The sequence below is a fragment of the Eschrichtius robustus genome, chromosome 4, assembly GCF_028021215.1.
Source record: "Eschrichtius robustus isolate mEscRob2 chromosome 4, mEscRob2.pri, whole genome shotgun sequence".
NCBI classification, from domain to species: domain Eukaryota; kingdom Metazoa; phylum Chordata; class Mammalia; order Artiodactyla; family Eschrichtiidae; genus Eschrichtius; species Eschrichtius robustus.
In genome coordinates this window covers 65,517,586-65,537,218 of record NC_090827.1, presented here as the reverse complement: position 1 = coordinate 65,537,218, position 19,633 = coordinate 65,517,586, and the positions used below count along the sequence as shown (strand labels likewise).

General features: G+C 33.7%; 1 protein-coding gene across 1 annotated transcript in view; it reads right to left on the bottom strand.

Moving 5' to 3' along the window:
* Nucleotides 1-6,714, bottom strand: part of TMPRSS11F (transmembrane serine protease 11F) — a 50,609-nt gene extending 43,895 nt beyond the window's left edge. The window contains 1 exon segment of the mRNA XM_068541983.1: nucleotides 6,224-6,714. Coding sequence (XP_068398084.1) covers nucleotides 6,224-6,714 — 491 coding nt within the window.
* Nucleotides 6,715-19,633: the final 12,919 nt, after the last annotated feature.

The window sequence follows — 19,633 nt, the reverse complement described above, 5'->3', positions numbered from 1 at the left end:
AGTCTTTGACAGAGAGACCTGCGTCCTCTGAGCCCAGTTGCAGTTACGAATGTATTTGTAAGTCTGGGAGTAGGGATTTAAAGACTCCTTACTTGATTTTACCTTGGAATCCATATAGAAGCTTAGAATTCATAGTTAAACATAACTTATAATTAATCCACTCAATCACCAATGCTACAGTCCCCATTATCATATCACTGCTATAATGTTGGCCAACCTGTTCTTGAAACCCTTCCTTCCTGACTTCCTGAGGAAATTCCTTTTACCTTTAAATAACCTGACAGTGGTTTTTAGGAATGCATTCCTAAACTTTATATCCATTACATTAGTTATATTTCCTTAGGATCATATAAAATGGATCTAATCCTCTGTCACATGTAATTCATTCAACAAGTTCTTATTGAACACCTACTGTACGGCCAGCACAGTTATAGGACTGGGTATTTGCTGATGAACACATCTAGGTCCCTTCTGTCACATAAATTAAAATCAGGTGAACATTTCCAGTTCTTTCCACCAATGGCCAAATCCCCTTACTGCCTTGAGAAAACAATAAGGGACATGTTGAGTAAGCATTTCTCATAATCTATCAGTAACTGAGAAATATTAATAGGAATTTTACAACAGGTGAAAATAAATGATGAAAGCACAGCTCTCTGAGAATTTTGTAAGTATGCTTTTTTCATTCAGAATCTAAGGTTTTGGCTTTGTTTTAAAAAATCAACCAACTAAGTCATGCTTCTCAAAATTAGAAATAGAGAACCAAGAGTTTTTGTTGAATAAAGTCATATATTAATTTGACTCAGTAACACAAAGGAAAGAAAGATGAGTTGGCCAAGGGTTTAAGTACAAAAGAGAAGTTATTTTGTGAAAACTATATAAAAATCTTTTAATAAAGTGTGACCAATATTTTTCAAATCCTTACGATCACTCTTACATGAGTTTCTCTTTGGGCATATTTCTATGTTTGTTCTTAATGTTATTAAAATGTTACCAGGAAAACCCGTTTAATTAATTTGAAGTAGGTGAAGTGAATCCATCAGATAACTGATGCCATTAAGATGAGAATTTAAATATCTGACTATTCTAGACTAAAGAAATGTAAATAACGAAGCTTAAGGTAAATAAGGTACACTCCTCCATGTGCAGCATAAATATTTATGTGCTAATCAGGTTTTCTCATGGAAGCAGCCCTAAGGGGAATTCTTTTTATGTCTTACACATGTCTTAACATACTTAAATTCAACCTGAAGCATAGATACACATTATATATTCTGTTTGGGCACATTCCTCTCTCTCCACTTCTTGCCAAAGAGCATTCATTTCTGGAAATGCCCCTGGTTAGTAATACCTCTTTAATGACATGGGTTAACTGAGGTTAACAAACTTCCTTAAAACACACATACACACACACACAGTGACATGTACACACAGTGACACACACATGTTAATGGAGAGAAGCAGCAACAGAAAACTAATACAGTATTTATTTTAAATGCAGTTTTGAGTGCACAAAGGAACCTTTGAACCTCAGCAATATCCACAGACTCAGAGCCTTCTTCCCCAGTGTTTAGCCCTATATATGACACAGTGGAAGTAAATCACCAACAGTGGACTTTAATTGTGGTCTACTGTATGGTCTGTTAAAGAGCGTAACGTTTGTTTTGAGTTGAGATATAGTATACTATAGTAATTAAAAGTACCCTCAGGAGTCCAGCTGTTCCCTTTTAAATCCCATCTTAATGCTTACTAGCTGTGTGACTTTAGGCAAGACATTTAATCTCTCTGTGCTTCAGGGTTTTTTTAATAAGCAAAATGTGTATAATAGTATCTACTTCATAAATGTCTTATAAAAATAAAATGAGACAATATATGTAAAGTACCATAAATGCATAAAAGTTTTTGCTGTTATTAAAATGCTACTAATTTTGCTGATCTTTTTAAAAACCCATTGTTTTTCCCAGGAATAACTGAATCCAACTATCTTTCCTCCTTTTCAATATTGCCATTTTATTTTGCTTCTCACTCTAATGGAATATTTTTCTGCACTCTTATCTGACTTTCTTGCCTTGAAACATAAAACAGCTCTAGTAGAAGTCCAAGGATAGGAATGGAGAGTAACAACTCTTCAGTCATTTGTCAGACATGGTATTAAGTGCCCTCAAAATAATCAAGGCCATCGTGCATTTTGATCCCATTTTTTAATGCCTTATTTAGGTGAAGCTTACCAATTAGATATGGTTTCTATATAAATTCCATATTGTATTAAGCATGATGCTGTAACATAATTGAATCTCAGCACTATAACCCCAGAATGCATCTATTTTCCCTGATTTTACCTTGTTGGCCTAGTTTACATTTGAAGCTTATACATCTACTAACACAATTTTCACTCATGTCAGTTTAGTATTTCTGAAATTATTCCTTCTCTTACATTGAATCTCTTAATAAACACATTCTCTTTACAAAAATATTATGACTACTGTTATGACAACTCAGACATTCTTTCCTGTTGTATTAAGAGACCATGAAATAGATCGCCCAATACTTGCAGGTGGCAGTAGGTTCTACTACTTATTATTACCTTTACAACTTCTTGATAAACTTTTCTGTTCTTTATCTAAAAAGGAGGGATAATGGCTCTCATTTTCTGGACTGTATTGAGTTAATATAAATTAAATTCTGAGCACAGTGCCTGACAAATAATAGGCAGTCAGTTAAATGAAAGTGTTATAATTATTATTCATCAAATTGAAACTATAATTCTTTCAATGGTACTCCCCAAATGCCACCTTGGGGAGGGCAGATTTCTGTGACTTCCACTTCGGAACATATCCTCTCTGCCATCATGGTGCTGAGCAGTTGATACGTTGTATCTCAAATTCATCCAACAATTCTTTCATGCAGTTATTAGTAGCCTGATTTAACAATAAATCAACCTAAGGCTCAGATTAATTTGGATTAGGTAAGATTGGCAAGAATTGGGACAAGAATTTAAATTCAGGACTATGATTCTAAGTCTCAAATCATTTCTGTATTCCACATATCTTCCTTTGCTAATTAAACCCAGAGATTTGGGTAATGCCTGCCTCATTATGTCCTTACTGAACTGTCATAATGGAATCTTAGCTACTCCCTTTGTTTTCACTTTTTCTTCCCAGCAGTCTGTCCCAGCACCTTGTGAACAGAGATATTTTGGAAATCTCATTTTTGATGGTGTTTCTTCCACTTAACTGTCTCTTCAGCTACCTGCTGTCTCCTAAATCAAGCCTAGACATTCACTCATAGCTCTAAACCTATCTTTTCAGCCAGTTGGTTGCTGTTTTCATTAAAGTTCCCAGTAGCTTGTCTACCGAACTATCTTTAATTCCCTGAACATGCTCACACACTTGAATGATTCTGTTCAAGCCATGGCCTCCCTCAGTTTTGCTCTTTCCTACCTCTTCCCCAGACGTAAGTCCTACCCACCCTTCAAGATCCAGCTCAAATATGTTTCCATGGAGGCTTTCTGAATCCCTAGCTAAAAATGATCTTTCTCTTCATAATTCCAAACATCTTTGGGGTTAATATTCTTCTGTTATATGTTGTGCTCTCCCTACTGCATATATGTTCCCTTAGTGACCTCTATCTCTCCAACTTTAGATTAATAATAAATAATCAAATATTATTTTTATTTATGTTAATGTCTTTTCCTCCCCTGCTAGGCTGTAAATTCCAAAGGGCGTGGATAGTACCAATCTTGCTCATTGTTTTATCTCCTGTGTCTAGCAGAGTGCCTGGTATATAGTAGTTGTTCAATAAACATTTTTTGAGTGAGTACGTAGATACTATATTCTACTTTATTTAATTATCTGTTATACTAATAATCTTCTCTACCCCTTTTAGGTAATAATTTCCTAAAGGGCAGAATCTGTGACATTCTTCTTTAAATCACTCACTGAGTTCATAAATATATGTTAAATATATTAATAAATCTTCCCTACTCAAAATTTGCTCTTTAGGAAATAAAATTTCAGAATATTTGTATTTCTAATATTGTTCACTAAATTAAATATTATACAGCTGTATTCTTATACGTCAAAGAAAAATATCCTAGATGATTGCTTCTAGATAATAAACTGGGGTTTCACTAGTCACTATTTTATTGAATACTATTTGGAACTAACTCATAAATACCAATAAGAATAATATATAATCCTAAGAATTTGGCCATAATGGAATAAAGGTTTGAAGTTGACTGAAGCATGTTGATTTGTGTAAAAACCAACTCAATAAAGCCTCAGTCAGAGTCTCCTAATCCTGCTGAAGTTTTACTTTGAATAAACAAATACTTTGAATAAACAAATTTAAGAAGTTTGTTTTCTTAAACAGTTCAGAAATAACATTTAATCTCATCCTTACCACTAAATTAAATTTACATGCATGGGAAATATCTTGGTAGCCCAGTTCTAGATATTACATATGTGTATAATTACATTTGCAAATATTTCATAATTGAAGTTGTCTTATCTCCCAGTTATTCTGGCTTAGTAATATTTTACTCTGAATCATTAAAAAAATTTTAAGTCTGCATCTTTGCATTGAAGGGTTCTTCTTTTGCTTGAAATATTCCCTCCCCAGATATCTACAGGTCTCACCTTAAGGACTCTCTGATTAACTTAAAATAGTCCATCTCACTCTCTATCCCTTTATTCTTTTTCATTTTTCTTTGTTGTACTTATCGTTACCAAAATTACTATATATATTTTATTTTTGCTTATTTTCTGTATCCTCCATTAAAATACGTTAACTTAATACCAGATACATGATAGATATCAAGGAGCTATCTGATGATGAATAAATGAGCTTAACCTTTAACTTATCAGTTGCCTTCCTATAAAGAATCATTTATTGCTCTTTCAGTATTTTATAGCATAAACCTTTTTATCAGGTTGAACTCTAAGTTTGTGTCAAAAATATATTCAGTTGTTTGTAATTATTTTTCAAATGTTCATACAGCTAAACAAGAAACACATAGCTGCATAATATAAGTTTCTCAAGAGTAGAAGTTTTGATTTAACACTCATTTTTTTTCTGTTCAATACAGTAAGTCAGCATCCATGGGAAATAGCTCCCCTTCTAAATTTACTCAGACATATATTTTAACTCTAAAAATTTAACTGGAAGCAGTTTATGGAGTACCTACATTATAACCTTTAGTTGGTACTAGAACAATCTCAAGAGTGATGGTCATGTCACATGAAAGGCTCCTCTTCATGAGGAGAACTTTCCAACTTCGATCACCATTAATTTGCATTTAAATTTTTAAAAATCTAATGTAACAAAAGTATTGCATCAATGAGCATTTTAGTAAAGTTTTTGATATAATAAATTATTAGTTTGAGTTTCACTTTATGGAACTACAGATGGAAATTAGGTAGTCATATTAACATTGAAAACTCATTCTTTCAAAACCTATTCTATAGGCTTATAATAATAATTAAAGGGGTAATGTCACTTTAGTCTCTTTTAGAAATGCTTCCATTTCATATTAAAAACAGAGTCATGGCAATGTGATGACCAGATGTTGTAGTGACTTTTGATATTTAAAAGGAGTCTGTGTTCCTGGAAATTAAATATTTAACAAAGCACACACACATTTGAATATTGACCTGAATGCTTTCCCCTAAGATTGGGATCAAAGCAAGGTTGTCTGCTATCATCACTCATTCATAGTGGAGGCCCTAACTAGTTCAATGAAGCAAGAAAAAGAAATTAAGAACATACAGAATGATAAAGAACAAACCGCCTTTATTAACGTATTATATAGAAAATATCTGAGTACCGACCAGAAAGGGATTAGTATGTAAGCTTATAAAGACCACAGGATAGCAGAAAACATATAAAAATCAAACTATATTTCCATATATCAGCATTGAATGAATGAATATTGAAATTATAAATGCAATACAATTATACCTCAGAGATATTACAGGTTCAGTTCCAGATGACTGCAATAAAGCAAATATCATGATAAAATAAGTCACACAAATTTTCTGGTTCCCCAGTGCATATAAAAGTTATGTTGACACTATACTGTAGCCCATTAAGTTTGCAATAGCATTATCATTAAAAAAAAAACAATGTATATACCTTAATTTAAAAATGCTTTATTGCTAAAAGTTGCTAACCATCATATTAGCCTTTAGTGAGTTGTAATCTTTTTGCTGGTGGAGGGTCTTGCCTTGCTTTTAGTGCCTGCTGACTCACAGTAGTGGTTGCTAAAGGTTGGAGTGGCTGTGGCCATTTCTTAAAATAGAGCAACAATGAAGTTTGCCACATTGACTGACTCTTTCTTTGACAAATGATTCCTCTGTAGCATGCAGTGTGGTTTGATAGCATTTTACCCACATTAGAACTTGTTTCAAAACTGGAGTCAGTCCTCTCAAGCCCTGCCATTGCTTTATCAACTAAGTTTGTGTAATATTCTAAATCTTTTGTTGTCATTTCAACAATCTTCACAGCATCTTCACAATGAGTAGATTCCGTCTCCAGAAACCAATTTCTTTGCTCATCCATAAGGAGCAACTCTTCATCTGTTAAAGTTTTATCATGAGATTGCAGCAAGTCAGTCACATCTTCAAGCCCCACTTCTAATTCTAGTTCTCTTGCTACTTCTACCACATCTACAGTGCCTTCCTCCACTGATGTCTTGAACCCCTCGAAGTTATCCATGTGGGTTGGAATCTACTTCTTCAAAGTTCCTGTTAATATTGATATTTTGACCTCTTCTCATGAATCACAAATATTCTTAATGGTATCTAGAGTGGTGATTCCTTTCCAGAAGGTTTTTAATTTACTTTGCCTAGATCCAATCACTATCTAGGGCAACTATACCTTTACAAAATGTATTTCTTAAATAATAGGCTTGAAAGTTGAAATTACTCCTAGACCCATGGGCTGAAGAACGGATATGTTAATAAATAATAATAAAATAAAAATGATTATAAAATAAAATCTGTTAATAATGATAAATCTTATTTATCAGTGCTCTTGGGTGACCAGGTACCTTGTCAATGAGCAGTAATATTTTGAAAGGAATCTTTTTTTCTGAGCAGTAGATCTCAATAGTGGGCTTAAAATATTAAGTAAACAATATTATAAATAGATGTGCTGTCATCCAGCCTTTTTGTTCCATTTATAGATTACAGGCAGAGAAGATATAGCATAATTCTTAAGGGCCCTAGCATTTTTGGAATGATAAATGAGCATTGGCTTCAACTTAGAGTCACCAGCTGCATTAGCCCCTAACAAGAGAATCAGCCTGTCTTTTGAAGCTTTGAAGCCAGGCATTGACTTCTCTCTAGCTATGAAAGTCCTAGATGGCATCTTCTTCTAATATAAGGCTGTTTCATTTACATTGAAAATCTGTTGTTCAGTGTAGCCACCTTCATGAATTATCTTAGCTAATCTTCAAGATTATTTGCTGCAGCTTCTACATTAGCATTTGCTGCTTCACGTCTCACTTTCACTTTCTGAAGATGGCTTCTTTCCTTAAACCTCATGAACCAACCTCTGCTAGCTTCAAACTTTTCTTCTGTAGCTTCCTCATCTCTGTTAGCCTTCATAGAATTAAAGAGAGTTAAGGCCTTGCTCTGAATTAGGCTTTGCCTAAGGGAATGTTGCAGCTGGTTTGCTCTATCCAGACCACTAAAACTTTCTCCATATCAGCAATAAGGCTGCTTCTTATCATTCATATGTTCGCTGGAGTAGTACTTTTAATTTCCTTCAAGAATTTTTCCTGTGCACTCACAACTTGGCTAACTGGTGCCAGAGGCCTAGATATTGGTCTGTCTTGGCTTTCAACATGCCTTCCTCACTTAGCTTAATCATTTCTAGCTTTTGATTTAAAGTGAGAGATGTGTGACTCTTCCTTTTACTTGAACACTTAGAGGCTATTGTAGGCTAATTAATTGGAGGCTATTAATTGGTCTAATTTCAATATTGTTTTGTTTCAGGGAGTAGGGACACCTGAGGAGAGGGAGAGAAAAGGGGGAACAGCCAGTTGATGGAGCAGTCAGAACACACAACATTTGTCAATTAAGTTTGCTATCTTATATGGGCACAGTTTGTAGTGCCCCAAAACATTTACAATAGTAACATCTAAGATCACTGATCACAGATCACCATAGCAAATATAATAATTAAAAAGTTTGAAATATTGTGAGATTAACAAAATGTGACACAGAGACACAAAGTCAGCAAATGCTGTTGGAAAAATGGCACCAATAGACTTGCTAGACACAAGGTTGCCACAAACCTTCAATTTGTAAAAAACACAGTATCTGTGAAGCACAAGAAAATGAAGCGAAATAAAATGAGGTATGCCTTTACCACCTACAATAGCATTAAAAGCCATGGAAATTATAGCCATTATCTTAGAATAACTTTTAATGCAATATCATTTGTAAAAATACTGAATCACTATGCTGTACATCAGAAACTAATAGAATATTGTAAATCAGCTATACTTCCACAAAAATTTTAAATAAAAAAAAATGGAGTAAGGGATCAGGGAAGGTTTCCTGAGGACATCTGAACCAAAACCTGAAGGATTATCTAATTAGGTGAAGCTTACAGGGAAGAGCAGCCCAAGAAGAGGAAGCAGCATGTGTTAGATGAGTAGAAGCTTGGTTAGTTCATGTTACTGAAATAAGACCACTGTGTACGAAACACAGTGAGCATGAAAGAAAACAGCATATAGTTACTACAAAAAGAAATGCAAAATTATTCCACAAAAATTTTTGTGTATGAGTGTGGAAAATTAGCTTCATAAATCTGGCCAATTTTATAGCATATAAAGTTTATTAAGAAATAATAATGTAAATATACAGAGTTGTATCACATTATGGGGATATATGTATATGTATACCTGATTCACTTTGTTATACAGCAGAAACTAACACACCATCATAAAGCAATTATACTCCAATAAAGATGTTAAAAAATAAATACATAAATAAACGTAGTAATTATGAAAATGTTAGAAAAACTCCATATTAACAGGAATAACTATATAGACAAAAGGTATACAAATTCTAGAAATGCTACCTGTGATGATTATATATAAACATCCTGGCATATTATTAATATTCTTTTATCTTTTCCACCTGTATTTAATAGTCTATTACAGTGTTCACTCCTTGATTGCATGCTAATTCATTTTTTCCTTATGTGTATAAAGTTTACGTCTCCAAGGTTGTAAAATCCTAAAGGGTAGAGGTGTGTTTTCTGCTTCTTTTATATTTCCAAAAGGCCCTTGCATAGCATTACTTAGAAAATTTTGTTGACTTGGAAAATTTCAACTAGGAATATGAATCACAATGAACCTCAGATTCACAACTTGCCAGCATTTCAGGAAGCCAAGGAGGGTCAACATTTGACATATAATTAAGATCAACTAATAACAACCATAGTAACTCCCCACAATCAAATTAAGAATCCCTGGTCTAAGGTTCCACTTTGTCCCCTGAAACTGTGGACGAGTAACCTGTCACCTAACAAGAAAGCAACAAGAGTTTTTTCCATTAGGTTTTTGAACTCAGATCAGGTAACAGAAAAGACATGTTTTGTCCTCAAAAATGACCCAGGTGTTCTCTTTTCAAATATTGGCAAAAGAGAAATTGAAAAGAAAAATGCTAAATTATAAGAAATTGCCTATCAAATCTTCCCTTCCCTTCTATATAACACACACAGCTGACTGGATCCATACTTCCCATGTCAATTTTTTAAAAATTTTATAAGATAGCTCAATGGCCTCTCAATAAATTCTTTTTTTGAACTCAAGTCCATTTCTTGAACTAAAATAATGTTAGCCATTCTTACTCAACAGAGCATAAAATGCTTCCTGAGAAATCAAATTCTGCTACTTGAAACTGAGTTTGGGAGAATATCTTAGGGGACAAAAGCAGAGTTAAACTAGTTTTAATGACTAAAAAAGAATTTATAAATGGTTAAGCACACAAACTTCTGACAAATAATTTCTACATTTATTGATGCTCAATATTTTTGGCATGCCATCCCTTAAAAAATCTTCAAAATTTTGTCTCCTATTCAGAGACCAAATAGTTATAAAAAATGCTATCACTTACAATAAATTCAACTTGAAATGAATACAACTCTATTTTATATAAATACTTACATACACACACACACACACACACACACACATATACACATATATACCTCACAGATGCCAAAGAGAATGTGCTATTGCTATTTAGTCTCTGCTAAAATAAATAACTAAATGCATCAGTATGTATTTTATTTATTTATTTTTCTTTTTTTAACATCTTTATTGGAATATAATTGCTTTACAATGATGTGTTAGTTTCTGCTGTATAACAAAGTGAATCAGCTATACATACACATTTATCCCCATTTCTCCTTCCTCTTGCGTCTCCCTCCCACCCTCCCTATCCCACCCCTCTAGGTGGATACAAAGCACAGAGCTGATCTCCCTGCGCTATGTGGCTGCTTCCCACTAGCTATCTATTTTACATTTGGTAGTGTATACATGTCCATGCCACTCTCTCACTTCGTCCCAGCTTACCCTTCCCCCTCCCCGTGTCCTCAAGTCCATTCTCTACATCTGTGTCGTAAGTATGTATTTTTAAAACACAGTTGTTTTCAATAAGCAACCAGTGTTCTTTCCTTAGCTTCCTGTATGATTGACTGGTATAAAGGTTTGCATTTCAGTGGTATTTTGCAATCCAATTCAGAGAGAGGCGCTATGATTAAGATAGATTTATTTATTTATTTATTTATTTATTTATGTATTTATTTATTTATTTATTTATCATCTTTATTAGAGTATAATTGCTTTACAATGGTGTGTCAGTTTCTGCTTTACAACAAAGTGAATCAGTTATACATATACATATGTCCCCATATCTCTTCCCTCTTGCGTCTCCCTCCCACCCTCCCTATCCCACCCCTCTAGGTGGTCACAAAGCACCGAGCTGATCTCCCTGTGCTATGCAGCTGCTTCCCACTAGCTATCTATTTTACGTTTGGTAGTGTATGTGTGTCCATGCCACTCTCTCACTTTGTCCCAGCTTACCCTTCCCCCTCCCCGTATCCTCAAGTCCATTCTCTAGTAGGTCTGCATCTTTATTCCCGTCTTGCCCCTAGGTTCTTCTGACCATGTTTTTTTTTTTTTTTTAGATCCCATATATATGTGTTAGAATACGGTATTTGTTTTTCTCTTTCTGACTTACTTCACTCTGTATGACAGTCTCTAGTTCCATCCACCTCACTACAAATAACTCAGTTTCGTTCCTTTTTATGGCTGAGTAATATTCCATTGTGTATATGTGCCACATCTTCTTTATCCATTCATCTGTTGATGGACACTTAGGTTGCTTCCATGTCCTGGCTATTGTAAATAGAGCTGCAATGAACATTTTGGTAAATGACTCTTTTTTAATTATGGTTTTCTCAGGGTATATGCCCAGTAGTGGGATTGCCGGGTCGTTTGGTAGTTCTATTTTTAGTTTTTTAAGGAACCTCCACACTGTTCTCCATAGTGGCTGTATCAATTTACATTCCCACCAACAGTGCAAGAGGGTTCCCTTTTCACCACACCCTTTCAAGCATTTATTGTTTGTAGATTTTTTGAGGATGGCCACTCTGACTGGTGTGAGATGATATCTCATTGTAGTTTTGATTTGCATTTCTCTAATGATTAATGATGTTGAGCATTCTTTGATGTGTTCGTTGGCAATATGATTAAGATTTAAATGTCCTAGTTAAGAGATATCAACAGTGTTCTCATTTACAACTAATATAATCTGCATATTAAATTAACAAAATTAACATGCCTCAGAATAATCTTTCTGTCACATTTCTGAAGTGCCATGTATGAAAGAGGTAATGAGTAAGTTAGAGTGCTGCATACAAAGAAATGTAAGAGCTTCTCATTCATGGAATTTTCCCCTCAAATGCTGAGCTGCCTTATCATTGACTAATGAACTAAAATATCATACAACCCAAATGCTATTTCATTAGATTTATAATTTTTGAAAAAGCCATTTTTTATTTTTTGAAGGTCTAAGTATGCATTAAGTAGTTAACTGATAGTTATTTGTTGTAGTAAAATCATCTAATTCCTAGAAGTTTAAAAATACTTACCTCATAGATATGGAATTACACAGAATAATTAAATTTTGTCTCCTCAGCTTTTAAAGAAAGCTGACAAACTGTGTGCATAGCTTAAACAATATAAGTACTAAATTTTGTCTTTGTAAGAATGACTAGGGTTCTATTATTGAATTCCATATTCTGATAGATCCTACTTTTATCTCCATAAATAGATCAACATAAATTCCCTTCTTTATTTGCATGAAAATCCATTAATCAACTTATTATGGTGTTACATCTGGCTGTAGATAAAGTTTTGAAAAAGAATTACATCCAGAAAAAAAGAGCTTATTTAATAGCTGTATGCATAATAATAGCCATATTTCATTAAACATACTGCAGCATTTGGAATCTAGTTTCCATGAAGTTTCCCCTATGCAGTTAAGCATTATAGATTTAACATTAGCATTGGCAAATGCAACATGAATCAAAGAAAATGCAATTCTAATAGGTAGATTTGATTCTAAATAATGTTTATTTCATTTATTCTAATTGAACGGAAAACACATAATTAAAGTAAATAATCCCATTCCAGGCATTTAGAACACATCCTAATACATAGCCTGTTGAATGAAAGTGCATCTTATTTAAAATTTATTAAATCACTTCCAGAAAGACAATCATTAATAAAGCACCTCTTATCCTTATTAGTTTAGAGATATGCACATCAGTGCTCTTGAATTCCTGATCCACTTAACAAAATTAGGGAAATTAAAAAATTTTGTTTTTAATTTGAAGGAATGTAGATTGATGCTTAAATCTGAACTCCAGCTTACAGATATCAGCAAAAGTACCTAGCTCAACTATTTGACTTGGGTAGTAAGGCAAGAATACAGCAACAATTGGCTTTACTATGTTCCTTGATAATAAACCGCAACTCTACCTCAGCCATGCAAATTTCCAACTAATGGAGGGTCCTGAGAGAGTGAGGACAAATAGATCCCCACAATATTAATAGGTATACATAACACTATCAAAAAATCTATTCAAAGTCCGTAAGTTTGTGAATGAATAAATTCTCAGCTAATAAGCCATATCTTCCATATTGTTACAGATCAGTTACAAGTAATGTTTAATGTCCTTTTAAAATGTTTTTTCATTTTGTTTCTGGTTTCTTTTGCTGTGCAAAAGCTTTTGAGTTTAATTAGGTCCCATTTGTTTATTTTTGTTTTTATTTTTATTACTCTTACATGTGGATCAAAAAATATATTGCTGTGACTTATGTCAAAGAGTGTTCTGCCTATGTTTTCTTCTAATAGTTTTATAGTATCTGATCTTACATTTAGGTCTTTAATCCATTTTGAGTTTATATTTGTGTGTGGTGTTCTAATTTCATTTTTTTACATGTAGTTGTCCAGTTTTCCCAGCACTGTTTATTGAAGGGACTGTCTTTAGTCCATCTTATAGTCTTGCCACATTTGTTGTAGATTAACCGGCCTTAGGTGTGTGGGTTTATTTCTGGGCGTTCAATCCTGTTCCATTGATACATATTTCTGTTTTTGTGCCAGTACCATACTATTTTGATGACTGGAGTTTTGTAGTATAGTCTGAAGTCAGGGAGCCTGATTCCTCTGGCTCTGTTTTTCTTTCTCAAGATTGCTTTGGCTATTCGGGGTCTTTTGTGTTTCCATGAAAATTTTAAGATTTTTTGTTCTAGTGCTGTGAAATGCCACTGGTAATTTGATAGGGATTGCATTGAATCTGTAGATTGCTTTGGGTAGAATAGTCATTTTGACAATATTGATTCTACCAGTCCGAGAACATGGTATATCTTTCCATCTCTTTGTGTCGTCTTCGATTTCTTTCATTAGCATCTTATAGTTTTCAGAGTACAGGTCTTTTGTATCCTTAGGTAGGTTTACTCCTAGGTATTTTATTATTTTTGATGCAATGGTAAATGGGATTGTTTCTTTAATTTCTCTTTCTGATCTTTCATTGTTAGTGTATAGAAATGCTACAAAAGCAACTATACTCCAATAAAGATGTTAAAAAAAAAAAAAGAAAATGCAGGTGATCATAAAAAGAAATTTCAAGTAAACTCAATGTCTTTGCTGAGGTGAAAAAAAATGTATCTATAATTTAAAAAAACTGAATTCTATAGGAGCTTGTATGTTGAGAGATATAAAACCTACTTATGGAGCTAGAAGAAGATACAGGCAGACCTTGTTTTATTATAATTCACTTTATTTTGCTTCACAGATACTGTGGTTTGTTTGTTTTTTAGCAAATTGAAGGTTTATGGCAACTCTGAAAAAAAATTTTTTTTAATTAAAAAAAGAAATGCAACAAATTTCTGTGTATTAATTTTGTATCCTGCAACTTTACTGAATTCATTGATGAGCCCTAATAGTTTTCTGGTAGCATCTTTAGGATTTTCTATGTATAGCAACATGTCATCTGCAAACAGTGACAGTTTTACTTCTTCTTTTCCAATTTGGATTCCTTTTATTTCTTTTTCTTCTCTGATAGCCGTGGCTAGGACTTCCAAAACTATGTTGAATAAAAGTGGCAAAAGTGGACATCCTTGTCTTGTTCCTGATCTTAGAGGAAATGCTTTCAGCTTTTGCACAGCAAAGGAAACCACAAACAAAATGAAAAGACAACCCAAAGAATGGGAGAAAATATTCACAAATGATGTGACCAACAAGGGATTAGTCTCCAAAATTTACAAACAGTTCATGCAGCTCAATATCCAAAAAAAAAAAAAAAAAACCCAATCAAAAAGTGGGCAGAAAACCTAAACAGACATTTCTCCAAAGAAGACATACAGATGGCCAAGAGGCACATGAAAAATGCTCAACATCACTAATTGTTAGAGAAATGCAAATGAAAACTAAAATATCATCTCACAGCAATCAGAATGGCCATCATCAAAAAATCTACAAACAATAAATGCTGGAGAGGGTGTGGAGAAAGGGGAAACTTCCTACACTGCTGGTGGGAATGTAAATTAGTACCACCACTATGGAGAACAGTATGGAGATTCCTTAAAAAACTAAAATTAGAGTTACCATATGATCTAGCAATCCCACTTCTGGGCATATATCTGGAGAAAACCATGGTTCAAGAGGATACATGCACCCCAATGTTCATTGCAGTGCTGTTTACAATAACCAAGACATGGAAGCAACCTAAATGTCCATCTATGGAAGAATGGATAAAGATGTGGTACATATATACAATAGAATAGTACTCAGCCACTAAAAAAGAGTGAAATAATGCCACTTGCAGCAACATGCATGGACCTGGAGATTATCATACTAAGAGAAGTAAGACAGAGAAAGACAAATATCATATGATATCACTAATATGCAGAATCTAAGGAAAAAATTATACAAATGAACTTATTTACAAAACAGAAGCAGACTCACAGATTTAGAGAATGAATTTATGGTTACCAGGGGGAAGGGGGTGGAGGGATAGACTGGGAGTTTGGGATTGACAAGTACACACTACTATATTTAAAATAGATAAACAACAAGGACCTACTGTAAAAACATAAAAGTAAGGGGAAAAAAAATATCAGTAAGAGGGAGATGGCAGTTCACCAGCTAAATAAATTAAAACAAGGAGAAATGAATGGTTTTGACAATTTTAAGGAAGTATTAAATACTCACGTATTTCTTGCTGTTCTTGTTAGACCAAGGGGTAAAGAACACAGGATCAGTCCTAAGCAAGGAGTAGTTGCCCCCAAAAAGATGAATCATGAAAGGCAAGGGAACTAAGTCTTTGTTTTCCTCTGAAGAGGACATCTTTCTTGCATTAACTTTATTGAAAATGTGAAAAGGTAAAGGCACTTGTCTCAACCATTTTATCTGATAATAACCCAAGTACTGTTTCACAATACACCATGAGTTAATATGTTCTTAAAAGTGATATGATATATAAGTAAGTAATGAAAAAAATGGATTGATCTTTCCTCTACCTTACCAGCAGCACAAATGGTGGCCAGTACCACCTAAAGCAACTGAAGTTTGAGATTGGAAATAAAGGTATAATCAGGGAGTAGTAACCACCAAGAAGAGAGATGATCATGGAAGGATGAATTATAGGGAGAAGAAGGTAGGTAGTAGGGTCATTATAGGGCAGGAAATGCCTCACTGACTTAATAGAGAGGGGAGCTAAGATGATCATTGACGTAATTTCAAAGTGAAGTCTACGCTAATATGTCAAACTCAATTCTTAATTGGTCTCTACAACTTATTCAGGTCTATACTTATGGCTGAAATCATGATTTCAGTGTGAAAATATGTATGAAAATATCAGTGAGTTCAGCATGGGAGTAACATAACTGACCTGATATTTAGTCTATGTTTTAAAAGTTTCATCAAGATGAAACTGTCAGTTCTTCACATATGATTTGACACTGCCATATTGTGCAAAGACCTCATTCATTTTAAGTCTTTCTGCCTATTCAAGTTTATTTGGCTGATTATGAAAAGCAGGGCAGAGCATAAACAAGAATCTGTCAATAAGTATGAGAAGGAAAGATTCAAGACTTGAGGCAGTTGTTTGATATTTTGCAGATCACATGATTATCTGGACTATTTTCCCTTTTTTTGCTTACAATAGTGTCTAGACACACCTTACACTCTGTTTTGCAATAGATTTTATTTTTTCTATTTTCAGGACTTAATTCTTGCCAACTTGCTCTATTTTATCTCACCTGCTGGGAGATGTGTGCAAGATGTTTTGACATTCTAGTGTCTAAGCTAGTATTTTTTAGGTAGTATGAAGGATTTTTCAAAAGTTGCCTTGACAGGTTTTAAAATCATGTTATTAAGTTGCATTGTTCATTCAATATATTATATTCTAGGATAAATTAAACAAAACCTGGAAGAGACTTGATAAGTTTGAACCATGTGAAATTTCTGGTATTCAGACATTTTTAACCTACACAAAGGGCAATTTCACATGGTTCTCACTAGTAGATCATACTGCTGTATATTTTAGATTAATTAATTTTTATTTTATATAAAATACCTGAAATATGGGCTTCTCTCTTCACCCAATGATAACATTATATAAATTGTCAAATGCCTCAAAGTAGCCTAATTTCAAATTCTGAGCAGTAAGAAGCAATTAATTATAAAATCTTAAGAACTTTGCAAAATAATTTACTGACAAGTCAATACATTTTAAATACTGGCAACTACAGGGAATCAGTTGAGTCAAAGTTTAGTTTACACTATTAGAAGAAAATATATTGTACAGAATCCAAAACAACAAATGAAAACATGTCTGATTTGTCTTTAAATTGGATTTTGAACCTGAATTTTAAATATTAAGCTTCCTGAAATGCTAAAGTTTCAAGTGCTTCATAATCATTATATGAGGCTATATAATGAATATATGATTCAAGAGTATGAAAACTTCCTCATCCCTAACTATTTACCCACTACCCTAACACATCCAGCCCCACAGTATTCCAAGGACACAACATCTTTTTCAAAGACTACTGCAAATAACTGCTCAAAGCAATACAGACTTATCTTTTTGGTCAAGATACTGGTTTTTATGCTGTCTTCCTACACATTTATATGAACAACACATATCATGTGTATATATAATATATGTAGATATGCACATATAGCATGTGTATAGTGTGCTATTATTACACTTAAGCTAAAATAATAAGCAGTTGTTGATTAAACAAATAAACAAAACTATAAAATCTAGTCCATAAGCATTTATTTGATGTTTTCACGTCTTCTACCATAAATCCTCATCAGCACCACAACATAAGTTTACTTTGAATGAATTCTTTCCACTGTTCAGCTTTTTATTTACCTTCTGAATTACTGTTTCTCAAGACCTATTCCATAGGTCTTCTTGAACAAATATGTAATGAAAAGCAAATTTGAAATTTTCATTTATTCCTGGCCTTTTGTCTTTTCTTAGTATCTGTTCTTTGGCTTCAGGCATATGTTAAGTCAGCACACAAATCTTGAAAGTCTACAATGGGCCAAGCAATGTGTTTAGCGCTTGGAATACAGACAGCTCTCTGTTTAACTAGAGAGACATAATTGTAAACAAATAATTCATCATACAGAGAAGTGCCAGCAGAAGTATATACCATATGTTATGCAAGTTTGAATAGGATGGCTTCAGGAATAATTAAGATGTAAGATATGAGGGTAGGAAGACCATAGGGTATCACCTAATTTGAGAAGGAACATTCATTATAAGCAGAAGAAACAATATGTGCATAGATATTCTCCTTGCCACTCCCTTCATTTAGTTCTGCAACTGTACCCAGAAGATAGTAGAACCACGACACTGCTCTGGTGGTCTGCACTAACGTTTCTTTCTTTTTTTTTTTTAAATACATCTTTATTGGAGTATAATTGCTTCACAATGCTATGTTAGTTTCTGTTGTACAACAAAGTGAATCAGCCATATGCATACATATATCCCCATATCCCCTCCCTCTTGAGTCTCCCTCCCACCCCTCTAGGTAGTCACAAAGCACTGAGCTGATCTCCCTGGCTATGCTGCTGCTTCCCACTAGCTATCTATTTTACATTTGGTAGTGTATATATGTTAATGTTAATCTCACTTTGCCCCAGCTTCCCCTTCCCCCCGCACCGTGTCCTCAAGTCCATTTTCTATGTCTGCGTCTTTATTCCTGCCCTGCCACTAGGTTCATCAGTACCTAACATTTTTCAATTGCAAATTCCATCATTTCTTCCTCTTGTTTAAATTTTTGCTCTACTCTCAAATAAAGTTCAAAGATGATAATCTGATACAAAAGGTCCTTCATAGTCTATCACTTCAGTTTCCTTTTTATAATTTCCAACGTCTGTGAATGTATCTCAAGTTTCTTGACTTTTGCAAGGGCTATGTTCTCTCAGCCCAAGAATACCTTCTTTCCTCCAACTAATTCCTACTTGCTTTTTAAAACTAAACTCAATCATTACATATTAAGAGAAACTTTTATGAGATTTTTTTTTGAGCACCCTCATAGCACCTTGTTTATACATTTTTTTTACATTTATCAGATCATGCCATCAGGGTGTGGCTTATTGATTTGCCTCTTGCCTCTAAGATCTCTACTTTCTGGTAACCATCTCTCTTATCTGTGCCTCACTTGTAGAGAGCACCAGATATAGGGACTAATGAAAAAACAATCTACACTCTAGGATAATTTAAGTGGTTCTCTAAAGCCCTAAGGAAGTTAATGTTCTCCATATTAACTAGCTATTAGCACTTTAGAAATCATAGAATTTAAGTATTCAAAAGAACTTTAAGGCTTTCTAATGCAGTGTTTTAAAAAATATTTTTGACCATGACCCATGGTAAGAAATGTTCTACATCACAGTGTGGTGCATATACATAATCATCTATTTAAAACTACAGTTCCACAATATAATACACTTACCACTTACAATATAGTAAAACCATAACAATATTAAAGTCAGATATTATTTCATTATTATTTAATACAACAAAG